The following is a 17,593-nucleotide window of genomic DNA, read 5'->3' as shown; positions in this document are numbered from 1 at the left end:
TGTGGTTCATGCAAGTTGACCAAAGACTTTGCAGGACCTAGAGGAATATTGCCAAGACGAATTGGCAGCTATACCACCTGCAAGAATCTGGGGCTTCATAGACAATTTTTACTAAATACTGCATGCTCTCATTGATGCTAAAGGCGTTATTGTTACTATGTTTTGTCTTATGATTGTGCCATTCAGCTGAATATATATATATAAAAAAAAAAATTATATATATATATATATATATATATATATATATATATATATATATATATATATATATATATTTTAGAGCTGCACAATTAATCGTCAAGAATCGTTATCGCAATCTTGACTAAAGTGTTTCACAATTCCTTCTATGCAAAGAATTCTCTCTGCTCTTCTGAAGCCACAGCCGTCAAAAGAAAGAAAAAGAAAAACTGGACAGTCTGCCAAGAATCACATCATTCTTTATCAGTTGAACTTAACTATAAACATTGTAACAATTTGTCAATGGAATAGATTTCGTGTGTAAGTGAAAAAAGTTTAATCACTTAAACACTAAACCTTTTTCTGACATTTGTTGGTTTCAAGTTAAAATCATTTTTTTTTTTTTTTTTTTTTTGCTAGAAAATTACTTAGAACCCCCAAACATTATCTATATTTTTTTAGTAGACAACCTAGAGAATAAAATGGTGGTTGTTGCAATATTTTATGTCACACTGTATTTGTGAAGCGGTCTTTCAAATGCAATTTTTTGGGGAAAAATTACTTTAATGAAAAAAAAAAAAAAAAAATAGTAAAGCAAGCCCCAGAATTGTGCAGCTCTAATATATATATATATATATATATATATATATATATATATATATATATATATATATATATATATATATATATATATCTCTAGATATAGATAGATAGATAGATAGATAGATAGATAGATATAAAAAATATAAATGAAATATGTTTTGCCTGCATATTTAAAAAAAACAAAAAAACAAACAAAACACAGTCACCTATGAGGATGCATCATCTGTCCAATGCTGCATCTGTCCATTACCACCTCTAGGACCAACAACTGAGCGATCAAGCACCACTGATCACTCTGTTTCGGTCTTCAGTTGGCAGAGAGCAGGGGACAGTCAGCGGCTCTCTGCTCTGCCCCTCCAGCACTTACTAGAGTGCTGGGCTGTGGAGGGGGCTGGCTCAGGCTCTCAGTGGCATGCTGAAAGGCTGAGTCAGCTGCCAGTCAGGAATCTGGGCAGATACTGACAAGTCGGGATCCATCCAGAGCCTGGACTGGCTGAGTGACCTCAGCAGACAGTGGACTGTATTGTTGGCTAAATATGGGTCACAGGAGTGCAGAATGAAAACACTCCTTTAACTATAACTAAAAGGCAAAATTTTTTGTTTTAGTTTTGGATAAAGTGTAGAGGGATTAGAAAACCTATTAGGTTTCCATTGCGAACTGTGCCACCGTTGGGAGAGATTCAGCCTCTTTGTCCCGGTTACGATTATTAAAAGTGAATCCCAAATTTTGGGTTGTCCTCTGGAAAGTAATAGAGGGGAAATTGTCCAATGGGGACATTAGCTCTGGTGACCTGGGGGTCCCCAAAGGATTCCCTTAATTTGCAGGGATTTCCTCACTTCCCATTTTGGCTATGGAACAGGAAGTGAAGGGAAAGCTCCCCAGTGGGACACAGATCCCAGCTTTGTTTGCTAGTGTCCAAACTCCTGTAAGCCACGGTATAACACTGTTGAGTGAAAATTAAACCGGTGTCCCCAATAGGTAAAGACATATAGTATGGGGGTCTGAGCACAAACAAAAATGAGAATCTGTAACTGAAGTTCCACAGAAATTTCATCATCCCTAGATGCAATTGTTTACTTTTCCCGAGTGGCAAAAAACGAGAGTGCCCGATTAAAATTTTTTGACTGCTGAAAACTGAGTGACAGATTGTTGAAGGGTTCCTTTCATACAATGCCTTTTTATTTAATCAAAAATAGATGGAATGTTTATAAAGTGTCAACATGCTATATGGTTCTCATTCAGAATGAAACAAAAAAGTGACCCTTGTTATGTGTATGCAAGTTTACATTATGTAATGAAACACATCAACAGTTTGTCATCTTTCTCCCTATTAAGATGGCCTCAAATATTGCTAATTAGCTTAGAAGATTTTCTAGCCAGGAATTCCCTTAGCTTACTTTACACTCATCTGCTGCAGCCAACAGTCCCTGCTAGACTTTGCTTGCATCACTCAGTCCATTAAAACAAACCCTTTCACTGACCCCATAAAAGTAAAAGGAACCTCCTTCTTGGGTTGGTGTTCTGCAGATCTGTGCATCAGTACAGATGCTGTTAGCATTACCAGCAACTGCTAAATTTGAGATTCATTATCTGGGTGACGTAAATAATCTCAGCTCAATGAATGTTTTGTCTGTTCTGGTACAGATAAAATATATACTGAGGGCACTTTGTTAATGTTGTTCGTATCTGCTGCAGAGGACTTCCTTTTATGGAACATTTTGTGCATTTTCATTCTCTTGGTTTACCGAAATGCCAGCAAGTACAGAACAAACTGTTGATGTTAAGATTCAAAGCAGAAATATAGCGTGCTCTTCAAGATGCACAAAATATAATATTATATATATATATATATATATATATATATATATATATATATATATATATATATATATATATATATATATATATATACACACACACACATATACACATACACACACACACACACACACACACACAATCTCACAAAAGTGAGTACACCCCTCACATTTTCGTAAATATTTAATGTTTTCGTGTGAATACTGAAGAAATGATACTTTGCTACAATGTAAAGTAGTGAGTGTACAGCTTTTATAACAGTGTAAATTTGCTGTCCCCTCAAAATAACTCAACACACAGCCATTAAGGTCTATACCGCTGGCAACAAAACTGAGTACACCTTTAAGTGAAAATGTCCAAATTGGGCCCAAAGTGTCAATATTGTGAAAACATTATTTTCCAGCACTGCCTGTTAAACCGCTGTATGGTCTTGGCCACCGAGCTGCAGCTCAGTTTCAGGGTCTTGGCAATCTTCTTATAGCCTAGGCCATCTTTATATAGAGCAAGAATACTTTTTTTCAGATCCTCAGAGTTCTTTGCCGTAAGGTGCCATGTTGAATTTCCAAACAGACTTGGGGAGGCACACCCTAAAAATCTGTTTACATTCAAGATGGTGCTGCTATAAGACCGCAAACAGAACAAAATAGATTAGAGTGTACACATACAAAAATTACATTTAAATCCTGCAAGGTTATTTAAAGACACCTGAACATTTTCAAAAATATGGGGATTTGGTCACACTATATGGTCATATACTGCTAAGCCCACTTACTGCGTCAAAGTACCCCATTATCAGTGGGTCCTACACTAGTAATAGAATGAAAGATCCTGCGTCTCAACCATGGGAGACATGTTATTTTTGTATGTGTGCGCTATAATCTATTTTGTTCTTTCTGCGGTCTTATAGCAGCACCATCTTGAATGTAAACACATTTTTAGGGTGTGCCCCCAAAGTCTGTTGTTTGTATATTGTATGGACCCTGACCAGGTTCCTTGGGCTGCAGCACCCCATCCCCCCTTCATTACCTCTTATTAGTGTCCACCAGTGTTATAGGAGGAGTCCTTTCAGTTCTCCCATAGAGAGGAGTTTGTCTCCCATGGTTGAGACGCAGGATCTTTAATTCTATTACTAGTGTAGAACCCACTGATAATGGGGTACTTTGACGCAGTAAGTGGGCTTAGCACTATATGACCATATAGTTAAAAAAATCCCCATATTTTTGAATATGTTCAGGTGTTTTTAAATAGCCTTGCAGGATTTAAATGTCACTTTTGCATGTGTATGTTGAAATTCCAGTGACCAGTATGAGACAGAGAGAGAGTAATAACACCAAATTTAACACAGCTGCTCCCCATTCATACCCGAGACCTTGCAACACTAACGAGTCACATCACACCGGTGAGGGAAAATGGCTAATTGGGCCCAATTTTGACATTTTCACTTAGGCTACTTTCACACTGAGGCGTGTGGGCGCTGGCGGTACAGCGGCGCTAAATATGATGGCCCTTTTCAGTCGCCACCATTTTAAAATTTTAGAGTTTTGTCTCTTGGCTTGATACCCAAGAAAGAAAAAACACAGTTTTCATTTGATACATCACCTAGCGGGTCGGTTTTAACCCCCCGCTAGCAGCCGAAAAAAGGTTAAAACCGCCCGCAAAATGCCGCTGCAGCAGCGCTTTGCGGGCGGGTTAGCAGCGATGCCCCATTGTTTTCAATGGGAAAAGGCGCTTTAGGAGCAGTAAATACACCGCTACTACATCGCTCCAAAGATGCGGCTTGCAGGACTTTTTAGACCGCCCTGCAAGCGCACCACTCCAGTGTGAAAGCCATCGGGGCTTTCACATTGGAGTGCATTGAGCAGCTCTTTCGGGGCGCTTTGCAGGCGCTATATAAAAGAGTAATGGGGCGTACACACGGTCAAACTTTTCGGCTACAAAAGTCTGACGGACGCCGACAAACCAAATCCGGTGGACAATCCGATCGTGTGTGGGCTTCCCCGGACTTTCAGTCTTCCAGTCGCAAATCTGACGGACTTTAGATTTGGAACTTGCTTCAAATCTTTACGTCGTAACTCCGCCAGACCCAGAAATCTGCTTGTCTGTATGCTAGTCCGACGGACAAAAACCGACGCTAGGGCAGCTATTGGCTACTGGCTATCAACTTCCTTATTTTAGTCCGGTGTACGTCATCACGTACGAATCCGTCGGACTTTGGTGTGATCGTGTGTAGGCAAGTCCGGTCGTTAGAAAGGCTGTCGGGCAGGCTGTCGGGCAGGCTGTCGGGCAGGCTGTCGGGCAGGCTGTTGGGCAGGCTGTCGGGCAGGCTGTCGGACTTTTGTAGCTGAAAAGTCCGACCGTGTGTACGCCCCATAAAGGAGGGTTATAAGGATGAAAACAAAAATAAACAAACAGGGAGTAAAAAGAGGGTTATAACCCCTCAATTTGTTTGCCATCTGTGTCCCCTCTTGATAGATTTCCCTTTCACCTCTTGCCCCTTTGCCAAAACAGAAAATGGGAGAAAATCCCTCCATAAGTAATGGAATCCCTGGTTGTCACCAGAACTAGTATACCCAGTGGAAGTGTTACCCTGTTCCGGTGACAACCCAGAATTTGCGTTTTATCTTGCATTTGTTCTGGTGACTCACCAAAAGTGAGAGGGTGCAAAAGTGTATTCCTGTGACTCACAAGATAAGTATGGTCATAATAAGCTTTGGTCATACTTTTTAAAATTGTACCTAGAATATTTTGCACCATGTGGCGTTGTACAAGGTTTTTTCTTGTGGCTAAAACTAATGCCGTCATATACCCATTTGTTTTTCTGAAGTACCTCTAACCAAATTGTACCTCTCCTTTCACTTGGTGCCAAATAATGAATTAAAAAAAAAAAAAAAAATTAGACCATCTTGGATTTAAGGGATTGAACTTTTTGAGTTTAACAAATACATTCCAGGTGCACCAAAAACAAGATGGTGTACAAATCTTGTAGCTCGTGTTCTTCAGCCACAGCCCAAAATAGGAAATCCCGTAACCCACTGGCAGCATATCCTTGCTCTATGGTGATCTCTTTACAGCAGGGGTAGACAACCTTAGAGAGATGGAGATCTACTTAAATAACACTGAGGAAGTCAAAGATCACCTGGTACAGTGTCCTGTTAGAGCCGGTTCACACCATGTGTTCAAAAAGCACTACCTTTGTGATCTACTGTGTGTGATGATACATTGTTAACCCCAAAAGTAGATCGCAAATGCAGTGGAATGCAAAGTGAAGGAGTGCGTTATGCTCAAAATGCAGGGTGAAGGAGTGCGTTATGCTCAGAATGCAGGGATTGGGAGGGGGGGGGGGGAGTGATGTGAAGGATGGCAGGAGGAGGATACTGCTATGGAGTGGCCCTGCTCATAGCAGTGCCCACTGCCCCCTTCACATCACCACCACCCCCCTCCCCTCCCACACACAGTAGTGTCCTCTTCCCCCCATGGCATCCTACCTGTGCACACAGGAGACGGAGAGGCAGCACAGCTCTGGATAGGAGCAGGAGCTGGCAGAGTGACTTTTCATATTAATAAGCTGGTGATTAGGACCTAGCAAACAATCACCTGCGTGTTAGCTTGGCCAGCTCCTCCTCCCGTCCTCCGGCCTAAGCTGTGCTGCCTCTCCGTCTCCACTGTGCAATGACAGCGGCGGAGGAGGCTTGGGTGGGGGAGAGAGGAGGACTTAAGGTGTGGCAAGGGAGGCTGAGGGAAGAGAGAGAGAAGGCGGGGGTCAGCGGTGCAGACCCGTTCCTCCCGGTCTACCTGTCACCTACCCGCGGTCGACAGGTAGCCGACCCCGGCTTTACAGAATTCCAACATGCTCCCTGATGAATCATAGCCACAGTTCTCCAAACTGAGCTTAGCATATTGCAGAGCTATAGATCTGGCTCATTAGGGGGCATGTCAGAACTCTGCATTAAGGTCACTGGCTATAGAAAGCAAGAATGCCAACTCTACAGCTGCCCGCAGGGGACAGGCTTTTCTACGGAGGCTGCTTTATTTTGTTGTGTGCAGGAGTGAGAGAGCATGCAGGTCAGTACTGTGTCTATGTGCGAGTATGGCTCAGAACTAATTGGGGAGCTGTCAGATCGGAGAGGTGCAGGGGTTGGTCCGTTCGTAACATGTTACATCCTGAATATGGGTGTAGCATGTAACATGTTTTGAGAGGTGAACCTATCCTTTAAATATATCATCTACGTACAATATACTGTAGAATACCAAAAGTATCTGGAGAAATCTCTGTGCATAAAGGGACACGGCCGATACACATTACTGGATGCCCGTGATCTTTGGGCTCTCAGATAGCACTGCATTAAAAACAGGCATTATTCTGTGATGGGCATCACTGCATGGGCATCTTCTGTTGGCCAAAGTGCATTTAAAATGGTCTGTTGCAAAGTGGAAAACTGTTCCGTGGTCAGATGAATCTAAATTTGACATTGTTTTTGGTGACCATGGAACTGCACCCTCTGGACTAAAGAGGAGAAGGGACCGGTTTGTCATCAGTGCTCAGTTCAAAAGCCTGCATTTCTGATGGTATGGGGGTGCATTAGTGTGTATGGAGTAGGCTGCTTGGACATCCAGGAAAGGCAACATCAATGCTGAAAAATATATACAGGTTTCAGAGCACCATATGCTCCCAATGAAACAACATCTTTTTCAGGGAAGAATTTGCATATTTCAGCAGGACAATGCTAAACCATAAAGATGTGTAAAGGCAGAGTACCAGAATTCCTCTTACGCCACTTCCGGTTGACGCTGACACTGCTTACGCCCTACGCGTTACGTCACAGTCACGTCTTTATGGCATTTTTATATTTTTTTTTAAATGGGTGTGCAATTCTTATTAAATAAATTGGCTTTATCTTTCCCCACACTACACTGTGGGAGGCTTTTCTCCGTATTTACTTTACTGAGAGCTATGCAGTATGATTGCATGATTATTTAAAAGGGACCTCGTCCTAAAATCTGTGGAGATACACTACTAAGGTAGACCCCTGTGGACAGAGGTGGAAGTGTCCCAAATACTGAGAGCTGTGCACCCTGGAGGATTGGATTGATATATGCTTTTAGATTACAAAGTGGAGGTGAGTTCTGGGAGACTGGAGAAAGCACAAGGTGTTATGCTATACTAGGATCACTATAAGCTACAGTGGAGTGGGTCACTTATTGGCATGGAAGGTCACCAGCACCATTGGATTGATAGCACTTTAAAATATTAGAGTTTCTTTCATGGACATTTCATTGTGCACTCAATTTACATTTTTCAATAAATATTTTGGATTTGTATACATTATATTTTGTATTACTATACTTTACACCTCTATTGGTTATCATTTGGGAGTGCTACACCACACATCATTAGGGGAAGACTAGGCATGCAATGGACGCTGTGACCTGGAACAGGAAGATATCTTGTCCCTTTGGAGATTAAAGACAGGCTAGCTGTAGCAAAAGATGGACATCAATTGGCCATGACACTACAAACTTCAGCCACAACATGAGCCCAGCATTACAAGGCAGACTAAAAGCACGGGGAATTTAACTACATTATTATTAAAATGGCAAAAACATTTGAAAGTCTACAAAAATACGTAATAACCTGGAAGAAGAAAAATAAAGAAAACTTTGCAAACACCATGAAAACAAATGAACTGCAATAAATCCATCACTGGCAAAGTACTTTTACATGAGGCAGAGAATATATATATATATTATATAATCAAAATCTGTGTGCCAAGGTTGTCACATTTCAGCTTGCCTATTGACATGTTGGACGGTCAATGTCAAAGCTGAAAATAGAAGCATGATTAGTTCAGTCTGTGACCCATATCCCCATTTGATCTTACACTTAAATACAAGACATTGCTAAAGCTAAAGAGAGGACAGTGCAATGTGCTTATTACAGGCTAAACCTAAGCCAAAAGTAACAGACAAGGGTACAGAGTACAATATTGTTCACAGAGAAAGATCAATTATAATAGTCTATATTTATCACAGGTATCTGGTACAGTTGTCAGGCTCTCTATATAAAACATGAAAAGAACACTGGAAAGTGTAAACTCAAGTGGGACTCTTCTACAATGAGTTTTCCTGAACCAAATCCATCCCCCACCACCCAATGTCACAAAGCCTCACCTGTGATGTTTTACTGTCCCTCTCTCTTATTCTGTCCTTTACAATCTTAATTAATGATGTGATATTGTAGAACTCGGCTTCTTCCAGAACACCTGTTGAAAGGACGAGAGTGGTAAAAGGTCAGTTGCATTTGAAGAAAACCTCAACTACCTGGACTCAGAGTGTATTATAAGGTTTTGAATTTCATGTCCATACAGCAAAAGCCTATTAAAATATACATTTGTTTCCTATTCCTCGGAATACGCATTCTCAGGCAGCCCTAGGTAGAATACACATTCTATAGGAAGCTGGCCCAGAATCATCTTGGGCATTATTAAAGCAGAAACACAATGACAGTGTGCCAACTAGAGTAGCCTCTAGCAGCCAGGTTTCAGAGTATTAAAATAAAATGTATCTATGGTCAAATTGAAAATCATTAATTTCCACATTTTATATCAATTATTTCAAGTCTACTTCCATTAATCCGAATGATCTAGAAGCTTGTAAACTTAATTTTTAAAGGATCCACACATTTACTTCCTGGAATTATGTGACAAGTAGTCACTATGCCTTGTTGATAAGTCACTGCTATGTTACAGAATTCACAGAGGCCGCCTTCTGAACTACAGAGATGCTGAAAGGAGGAAGACATGTTTCAGGAGGTAGAGCCCTACAGGAATTATACAAAGAGATAAATGCCCAAGGAATCACTGTTTGCAGACAGCAAGGTACCATGGCAAATGTAGCCCTTAGAAACTGAAAGTAAACAGCAGAGAAGTTTCAAACCATGTTGGGAATTCCAGGAAGTTTTGGAAAGATGTCCAGCAGGCAGGACTCACAACTCGAATGGAGATTTTTCAAGTAAGCCTCTACTGGATTGTCAAAAATAACTTGTTTGTTTGTAATGCTATTACAATGCTGACATTATAGTACAAACGTTTATGTGGTAACCTTAGGATTTCCTTTAAATCAGTAAAGCTAAATTTGACTGGCTGTCATGGGTTACTGATCTTTGTACCATATCACTGAATAAACAAAGCTCATCTATAGAAGGTTGAGAAACCATCAGATTATCAGGCCATTTTTTTCTGGTAAGGGGATGCACAGGTGTTGCATGCATCCTACTGTTGTCTATTAGAACACAGGGCTGCACAGACAAATGCTCTGTGTCCCAATGTTACACCCTGTGTGTGTCCATGCAATCATGTTTCCCAATAGAAAACAATGAGATGCCGGCACAGGGATAGACACAACACCTGTGCATCCCCATGCCAGGAGCCATGCCATGGCCCTGCACAAAACACGCAGCCAAGCGCCCTGTGTGAACAGGGCCTAATAGTAAAAATGTATCTGGGGGGTTGGGGGGGACCAAGAGTGCCAGCAGGGGAACCGAGAAGAGAAGGATCGGGGCTGCTCTGTGCAAAACCATTGCACAAAGAAGGTAAGTATAATATGTTTGTTATTTGAAATAAAAATAAAATAAAAAAAAGGTTAACATCACTTTAAATCAGAACTCGCTTCCCAGAAAAATCAGGGGACTATAGAGATCAGGCAAGCATGTCCCAACATTCTAAATGCTTCCAAAAACACACATGTACATTCCGAGTTTAGAATTCAAGATTTTGAATTTGCAGAAAGATAGCAAAGACAATTCTGTAGTACATGAACTTCTCGTAAAGGAATCAGGCCAAATAGCCAAACAATGGAAACATCCAAACAATATACACACGTAAGCACGTAATTAAATACACATGAACAAGGAGAATAAAGGAAATATACCAATACTGGGAGGTTTCTCCTACCATAGATGCTCCAGTAATCCACATCAGACATATTGTCAAACCACATTTAGGGTTTTACTTTCACTTGTTGTTAAATTCCCTACTTGAATCCCAGCTTTTACTGTTTTGACTCTTGGTCATGTGTTGAAGGTGACTGATTTCTGAAACTGTCACTTTTGGTTAAATCCCTTAGAAGGACCCTTCCATCACCAGGGTAGACCCCCTCATTTCTTTGATCATTTGGAACAAAGGTCTGGAGCTTAGAGATTTAGCTATAACAGGTGGTTTTAAGCATCTAAGCTTGTTTCTCGCTTAGCACTGATGTCTGTTCACATGCATAGGGCACTTTGGCTTTATGCCTGTAAGGCTGCTGATCATCTGGCTCAATTTTGTCTTTTGAGAAAAGTTGCCTCGAGACCTGCTCTCGAAACCATCCTTGGCAATGCCACTGCTAGTAGTACTGTACTTTCCCAGGAGGTCAATGGAAGGGGCTGAGCAAACCCTTCATCTACAATCATGTCACAGGAGATAGTCGTCAGCCAAGACTTCTTACCACTCTCAAGTCATAGGGCTCAAAACCAGAGGTCCTCCAACTCTCCACTCAGCCTTCTCCATGAAGGTCTCACCTCCACTATCACAATGCAGGGCTGTTTAATTCATCTTGATGGGTCCCTGGGTAGTTTTGTCCATGGCATTTCAATGCTCTGGTTAGTTGCTTGCAGCCATGACCAAGTCACTATAGGCAGGCAGTGGAACAAGATCACAGATCAGATGATCCACGTGGTTTAAGAGCAGCAGTGGGATGGTGCTTCCTCTATGCTGAATGCTTAAAAAAAAAAAAAAAAAAAAAAAGACGACACACATGCGTAGCACACCAATTAGCATTTAACATGCATGTTCAGTTCTCTCAGCCTTATTCCTTGCCATAGTGGAGAACTAGCTGTGGAGGGAAATTGTGAAAATGTGTCTAATGTGAAGTTGCTCCCAATGCTTCAGCCCAACAGGCCTTATTCACAGAGTGAGCCTTCAGAGACCGGGTCATAACAAAGGTTGTGCCACAGCTCTGTACCCAGAAAGCACTCTAACAGTACACAAGGGTTTTGGAAACCACCACAATGCAGAGCCCCATGCCGAAAGGCTACATGCTCAGCTAGCCCCACAATTTTCCAGTCCAATGGGGCCTGGGTACAGCCTCCAAAGCTGATGCCAAGGATACCGTTGCTATGTACAGACTAGCGCAATTCAGAATCTTGATTGAAGCCAATAATATGCAAAATAAAGGCTAGCAAAAATTGTTTAGCAGCAAAGCTGAGAAAAAGGCATCTAAAACTAAGACACTAGCAAATAAAAAAACAAACAAACCTGAAACATGGCAGTTAAAGTGTTACTAAACCCAGTAATATGAAAATAGTTCACTTGCCCGCCCTCAGTGCCCACAGCTTATTACATTAAAATACTGCCTCTATATACCCTTTTGTCTAATCTGTATACCACGGTCACGTGATAAACTGCAGGGACTACCCAAGAGCTGAGTGTTTATGTAGGAGGAGATTTCCACTAAAGCCCGTGTCCTCATGCTGTTATGGGAGGCGGAGCATCCATCAATCAAGATGTGACATGCTACCCACTGTGTGGTTTTTTAGTTACTGGGCATGGAGGAGGGAGGGACTGGGCTGTCATTTAGGATCTGTATACATGCCTACATGTGTGAGGTCAATAATATCATGTGACCTGAAAAGCTCAGCTCAAACAGGAAATATTCTCTCCAGCAATAGAGACCAAACTGAGCATGTGCAGCTTTACTATTCCGACTGTGTATTATCTGGCCTTGCTAAGAGAGATCCTGCAGGAGGAGGAGGATGAGAATGAGGATCTGTGCATATAGAATCAAAGAGTCTTTTTACACAATTAAAAGGATTAAGCCCTTAAGTTTAACAGAGAGTATAACAAGCATGCTATTCTGCATATACACATACAGATTTTACTGTTGTGGGTTTAGTAACACTTTAAAAACTTATGTCATTTTCACTATGAAATACATTCTCTAAAAATACTATAAAATTCAGTTTTCCCTCTAAGCTTATGCCTTGTTTAGTGTCTAGGCTCTGGCATGGTCCATTCTTTTCAATGAACATCACCTAATCGCAAGACTCGTATAATGATACAGCAGCATTTCTTTTTTTCAGTCTAATCTTCACAAGAGAGAAAGACAGATAGTTGAACGTGCACACCGATAGTAGCCCATATATCCATTAGCACAGGTGGGCGTTTCAAGAAAGGTGTCCCAAGTGTATTTTTGTTTCTTCTGAGAGATTTCCACACTCTGGTTATTTGTACTAGGCAAGCCTTTTACAACCAGGGTGTTGCGGCACCGTGGAATGCTGTCTGGGTTCCTCAGGGGTGCAAAAGGCGCATTTTAAAACGCACTCATCTCTATAGCTGGGTGTCCTATGAGTATGGATGCCATTCTATGTAAAAAGATTAGTTTTTTGTGCATGATTTTAAAGGGTGCCTTGAGTGAAAGAAGGTAGAGAAACAATGTCCCAGGCATTCAATAGCAAGTTGTATTGTAACCTTAATAGCACAAACTAATTAGCCAGCCAGATCATAGTGAAACCTTGGTTGTACCCATGGCTTCAGAAGATAAATACTCCAACTATTTACTTTTGATCGGTGGACTCACTTTTTTGTGCATTGCGCAGCTCATTCTTACACGTTTTATTGATTTTCCAAAGATTAGAAAATTTGTACATGGCGGGGGGATAGGAAAATTATTATACCAAACATACCGTACATCTCTCCAACCTAAGCACTGGAAGTGTGAGCTCTATAAATGATCCAGTTGTAATAAGTCTCAGTAGAATCAGCAAACAGTGACTCGATCCAAATATCTTACAGATCACAGAAAGCTTTAATTCAAAACTTATACAGATCATAACATTTACATCAGGTCACAAACCCTAGTGTGTTTAGCTAATAAAGAGATGGACGTCTGACCATAACACCTTTTTTCCACGTGACCCCAGAATCATCATTCATGGTGCGTTTAAGGTGGTCAGATGGAACTAAAATTTAATTATTTGGCCTCAACACCAAACGATATATCTGGCAAAAATCCAACACAAGCTCACTATCCAAATAACACCATTCCTTCAGTGAAGCATGGAGGTGGTAATATCCTGGTATGGGTGTGTTTCTCTCCAGCAGGGACTGGAGCACTTGTCAGGATAGAAGAAAAATGGATGGGGCAAAATACCATCAAATTCTTGAGGAAAATCTGCTGCCCTCTGCCAGAAAGTTGCCAATGGGAAGAAGGTTTGCCTTCCAACATGACAATGACCAAAAGCACATAGCAAAGATGACTACACAGTGGTTGAAGAAAAAAAAAAAAAAAAAAAAAAAAAAAAAAATGAATGTCCTTGCATGGGAAAAAGATTAATAATAGTTATTAATCAAACCACGCTCTCTACAAATAATATGATGCAAATTACACAAACTTGTGATAAAAACAGTGAAAAAAAAAAAAAAAATCTCTAAATCAGAAATGTCTGTATATATAAACGTGTGCGTGTGTGTGTGTATATATATATATATATATATATATATATATATATATATACAAACAATATATATGAATAAATTATGATGTTGACCAAGTGTAAACCAGTAGAAATAAAGTTCATTCAGTGTTCAATAATCTTATGCTGTGTTCCGGGTCTTGATTAAATTATTCCACCACCATGAACACCTGCCACACATCCTACTCACCAAAATCCCATGACACCCATTACAGGTAGTCATATGGGCATAAACGACAATCCAAATCGGCCTCACCAGGGGTCATGACGTTAGAGCGTACTGATGAAACATGTTGTGCGCACTGAACGTGACACGATTCCTCAGTTGTTTGTAATGCAGTCTGGAACGCTGACGGCGTTTGTTCAAACACGTGCAAGTGTCAGCTGCTAAAGGAAAACCTTCTGCTTTGGTTTTAAAACCTTTTACTTGTTTTTTACTTGGTTTTGATGAATTTTTTGGAATTACAACGTACTTCACTATGGAAGTTCCATTTTTCTTTATTCCCCACAAAAACTTGGATTGCTGCCGTGGGTACGGTAAATCACTTCACTTGGAATTCACCCTTTAAAACATCCGATGATTGGTGCCGATTGAATCCCGATTGCGATAACCATTGGTGAGGCCGATTTGGATTGTCGTTTATGCCTATATGACTACCTGTAATGGGTGTCATGGGATTTCGGTGAGTAGGATGTGTGGCAGAATAATTTAATGAAGACCCGGAACACAGCATACGATTATTGAACACTGAATGAACTTTATTTCTACTGGTTTACACTTGGTCAACATCATAATTTATTCACATACATACATAATATATATATTACACATACACACACACAAGTTTATATATACACACACACTTATCATTTAGAGATTTTTTTTCACGCTTTTTCACTGTTTTTATCACAAGTTTGTGTAATTTGCATCATATTATTTACAGGAATGGAGAGTCCCAAAACCGGTCAACGAAGAATCTTTAGATCAAAGGAATGAACTTTTGTCTGTAAATGAGGAAAGTTTAACCACTTAAAGACTAAACCTTTTTCTGACACTTGTTGGTTTCAAGTTAAAATCATAATTTTTTGCTAGAAAATTACTTGGAACCCCCAAACATTATATAATTTTTTAGCAGAAACCCTAGAGAATAAAATGGTGGTCTTTCAAATGCAATTTTATGGTAAAAAAAATACATGTTATTGAATTTAAAAAAACGAAACAGTAAAGTTAGCCCAATTTTTTGGTATAATGTGAAAGATGTTACACTGCGAGAATCATGATCTTTATTCTAAGCAAAAAAATTGTGATTCTCATTTTTCCCAGAATCATGCAACTCTAAGCCTTGGATAGGCTTATTTGTAGGTGGGTAAACTAAAAAGCATATTTTCAAAGTATTGGTCTTCTGCACTCCAGTCAACTAGGGGAGGTTGTGGCCATTCACACATCAGCCCTTTCAAATCCCGGGCAGATTCGTGGCAAATCTGCCCACAATTCAAAACTCTGGTACGTGAATGCAGCCTTAGTGCAAGCACAGTGAAGTGGAATTCAGAACGCGCAACAAACTGTTTGCATAATGAATACAATCAGTATTCATGGGTTGAATGGTGATAGAGACAAGATTATACAAATGACTGTTCTTCTATTAGGCGCACAGAAAAGCTAATGTGAAACCTTACAATAATTATAGACATTAGCAGAACACTGACAATTTCAATTGTTTTAGCTGGAGCTGGAAAGGAGTAAACATTAGAAGTCATTGCTTTACGTGATTATGATCAGACAATCACACCATAAAAGTCTCCTAAGCAAACAGGTAATTCACCTTTGCAAGAGTCTGGGCCAACCATCACTACTGTGGATTAAACATGAGGTTAGGAAATACATAGCTATATTGTATGTGTACACACACACACATACAGTATCTCACAAAAGCGAGTACACCCCTCACATTATAGTAAATATATTATTACATCTTTTCATGTGACAACACTGAAGAAATTACACTTTGCTAAAATGTAAAAGTAGTAAGTGTACAACTTGTATAACAGTGTAAATTTGCTGTCCCCTCAAAATAAAATCAACACACAGCCATTAATGTCTAAACCTCTGGCAACAAAAGCGAGTACACCCCTAAGTGAAAATGTCCAAATTGGGCCCAAAGTAATATTTTGTGTGGCCACCATCATGTTCCTTAACCCTCTTGGGTATGGAGTTCACCAGAGCTTCACTGGTTGCCACTGGGGTCCTCTTCCACTCCTCCATGATGACATCACAGAGCTGGTGGATGTTAGAGACCTTGCGCTCCTCCACCTTACATTTGAGGATGCCCCACAGATGCTCAATAGGGTTTAGGTTTGGAGACATGCTTGGCCAGTCCATTACCTTTATCCTCAGCTTCTTTAGCAAGGCAGTGGTGGTCTTAGAGGTGTGTTTGGGGTCGTTATGTTAGAATACTGCCCTGCGGTCCAGTCTCCGAAGGGAGGGGCTCGTGCTCTACTTCAGTATGTCACAGTACATGTGTCAAGTGTGCGTGGCAGCAACCAGGTGAGGAGTACAAAGACAAGTGTATCTTGCTTACAGTCAAGCATGCTGGTGGGAGTGTCATGGTCTGGGGCTGCATGAGTGCTGCCGGCACTGGGGAGATGCAGTTCATTGATGGAAGCTGCTTGCTGTGGGGGCACTTGGCAGAGGGGAGGGGCCAGAAGCACCGGCAGGGGACCCAAGAAGAGGATGATTGGGGCTGCTCTGTGCAAAACCACTGCACAAAATAGATATGTATGACTTATTTGTCATTTTTAACCACTTCGCATCCAGGCCAATTCTGACACTTCGCTCCTACATGTCAAAAATCATCATTTCTTTGCTATAAAATTATATAGAACCCCCAAACATTATATATGTTTTTTTAGCAGAGACCCTAGAGAATACAATGGCGGTCATTGCAACTTTTTATCTTGCACGGTATTTGTGCAGCAATTTTTCAAACGCGTTTTTAAAAAAAAAAAAAAAAAAACAGTTTCATGCTTTAAAAAAAAAAACAAAACAGCTAAGTTAGCCAATTTTTTTTGCATTGTGTGAAAGACGAAGTTACGCTGAGTAAATAGATACCTAAGATGTCACGCTTCAAAATTGCACACACTCGTGGAATGGCGCCAAACTTTGGTACTTAAAAATCCCCATAGGCGACGCTTTAAAATTTTTTAATGGTTACATGTTTTGAGTTACAGAGGAGGTCTAGGGCCAAAATTATTGCTCTCGCTCTAACGTTCGCGGTGTGGTTTGAACACCGTTTTCATATGTGGGCGGGACTTACGTATGCGTTCGCTTCTGCGTGCGAGCTCACGGGGACAGGGGCGCTTTAAATATTTTTTTTTTCTTTTATTGTTAATTTTACTTAAAATTTTTTATTTTGACACTTTTTAAAAACATTTTTTTTTTGATCACTTTTATTCCTATTACAAGGAATGTAAACATCCCTTGTAATAGC

At 40.5% G+C, this 17,593-nt stretch overlaps 1 protein-coding gene across 4 annotated transcripts in view; it reads right to left on the bottom strand.

Annotated features, from left to right (window-relative positions):
* Positions 1–17,593, bottom strand: part of LOC141148913 (BTB/POZ domain-containing protein KCTD5-like) — a 121,106-nt gene that overhangs the window by 66,749 nt on the left and 36,764 nt on the right. For all 4 annotated transcript variants that reach the window (XM_073636778.1, XM_073636780.1, XM_073636781.1 and 1 more), the window contains exon 3: positions 8,768–8,859. In XM_073636778.1, the coding sequence (XP_073492879.1) occupies positions 8,768–8,859 (92 nt within the window). The remainder of the gene's footprint in view (positions 1–8,767; positions 8,860–17,593) is intronic.

Source organism: Aquarana catesbeiana, linkage group LG06 (assembly GCF_042186555.1).
Source record: "Aquarana catesbeiana isolate 2022-GZ linkage group LG06, ASM4218655v1, whole genome shotgun sequence".
Taxonomy (NCBI): Eukaryota; Metazoa; Chordata; class Amphibia; order Anura; family Ranidae; genus Aquarana; species Aquarana catesbeiana.
Note: the sequence above shows the minus strand (reverse complement) of the source record. Positions and strands in the feature narration are given on the sequence as shown.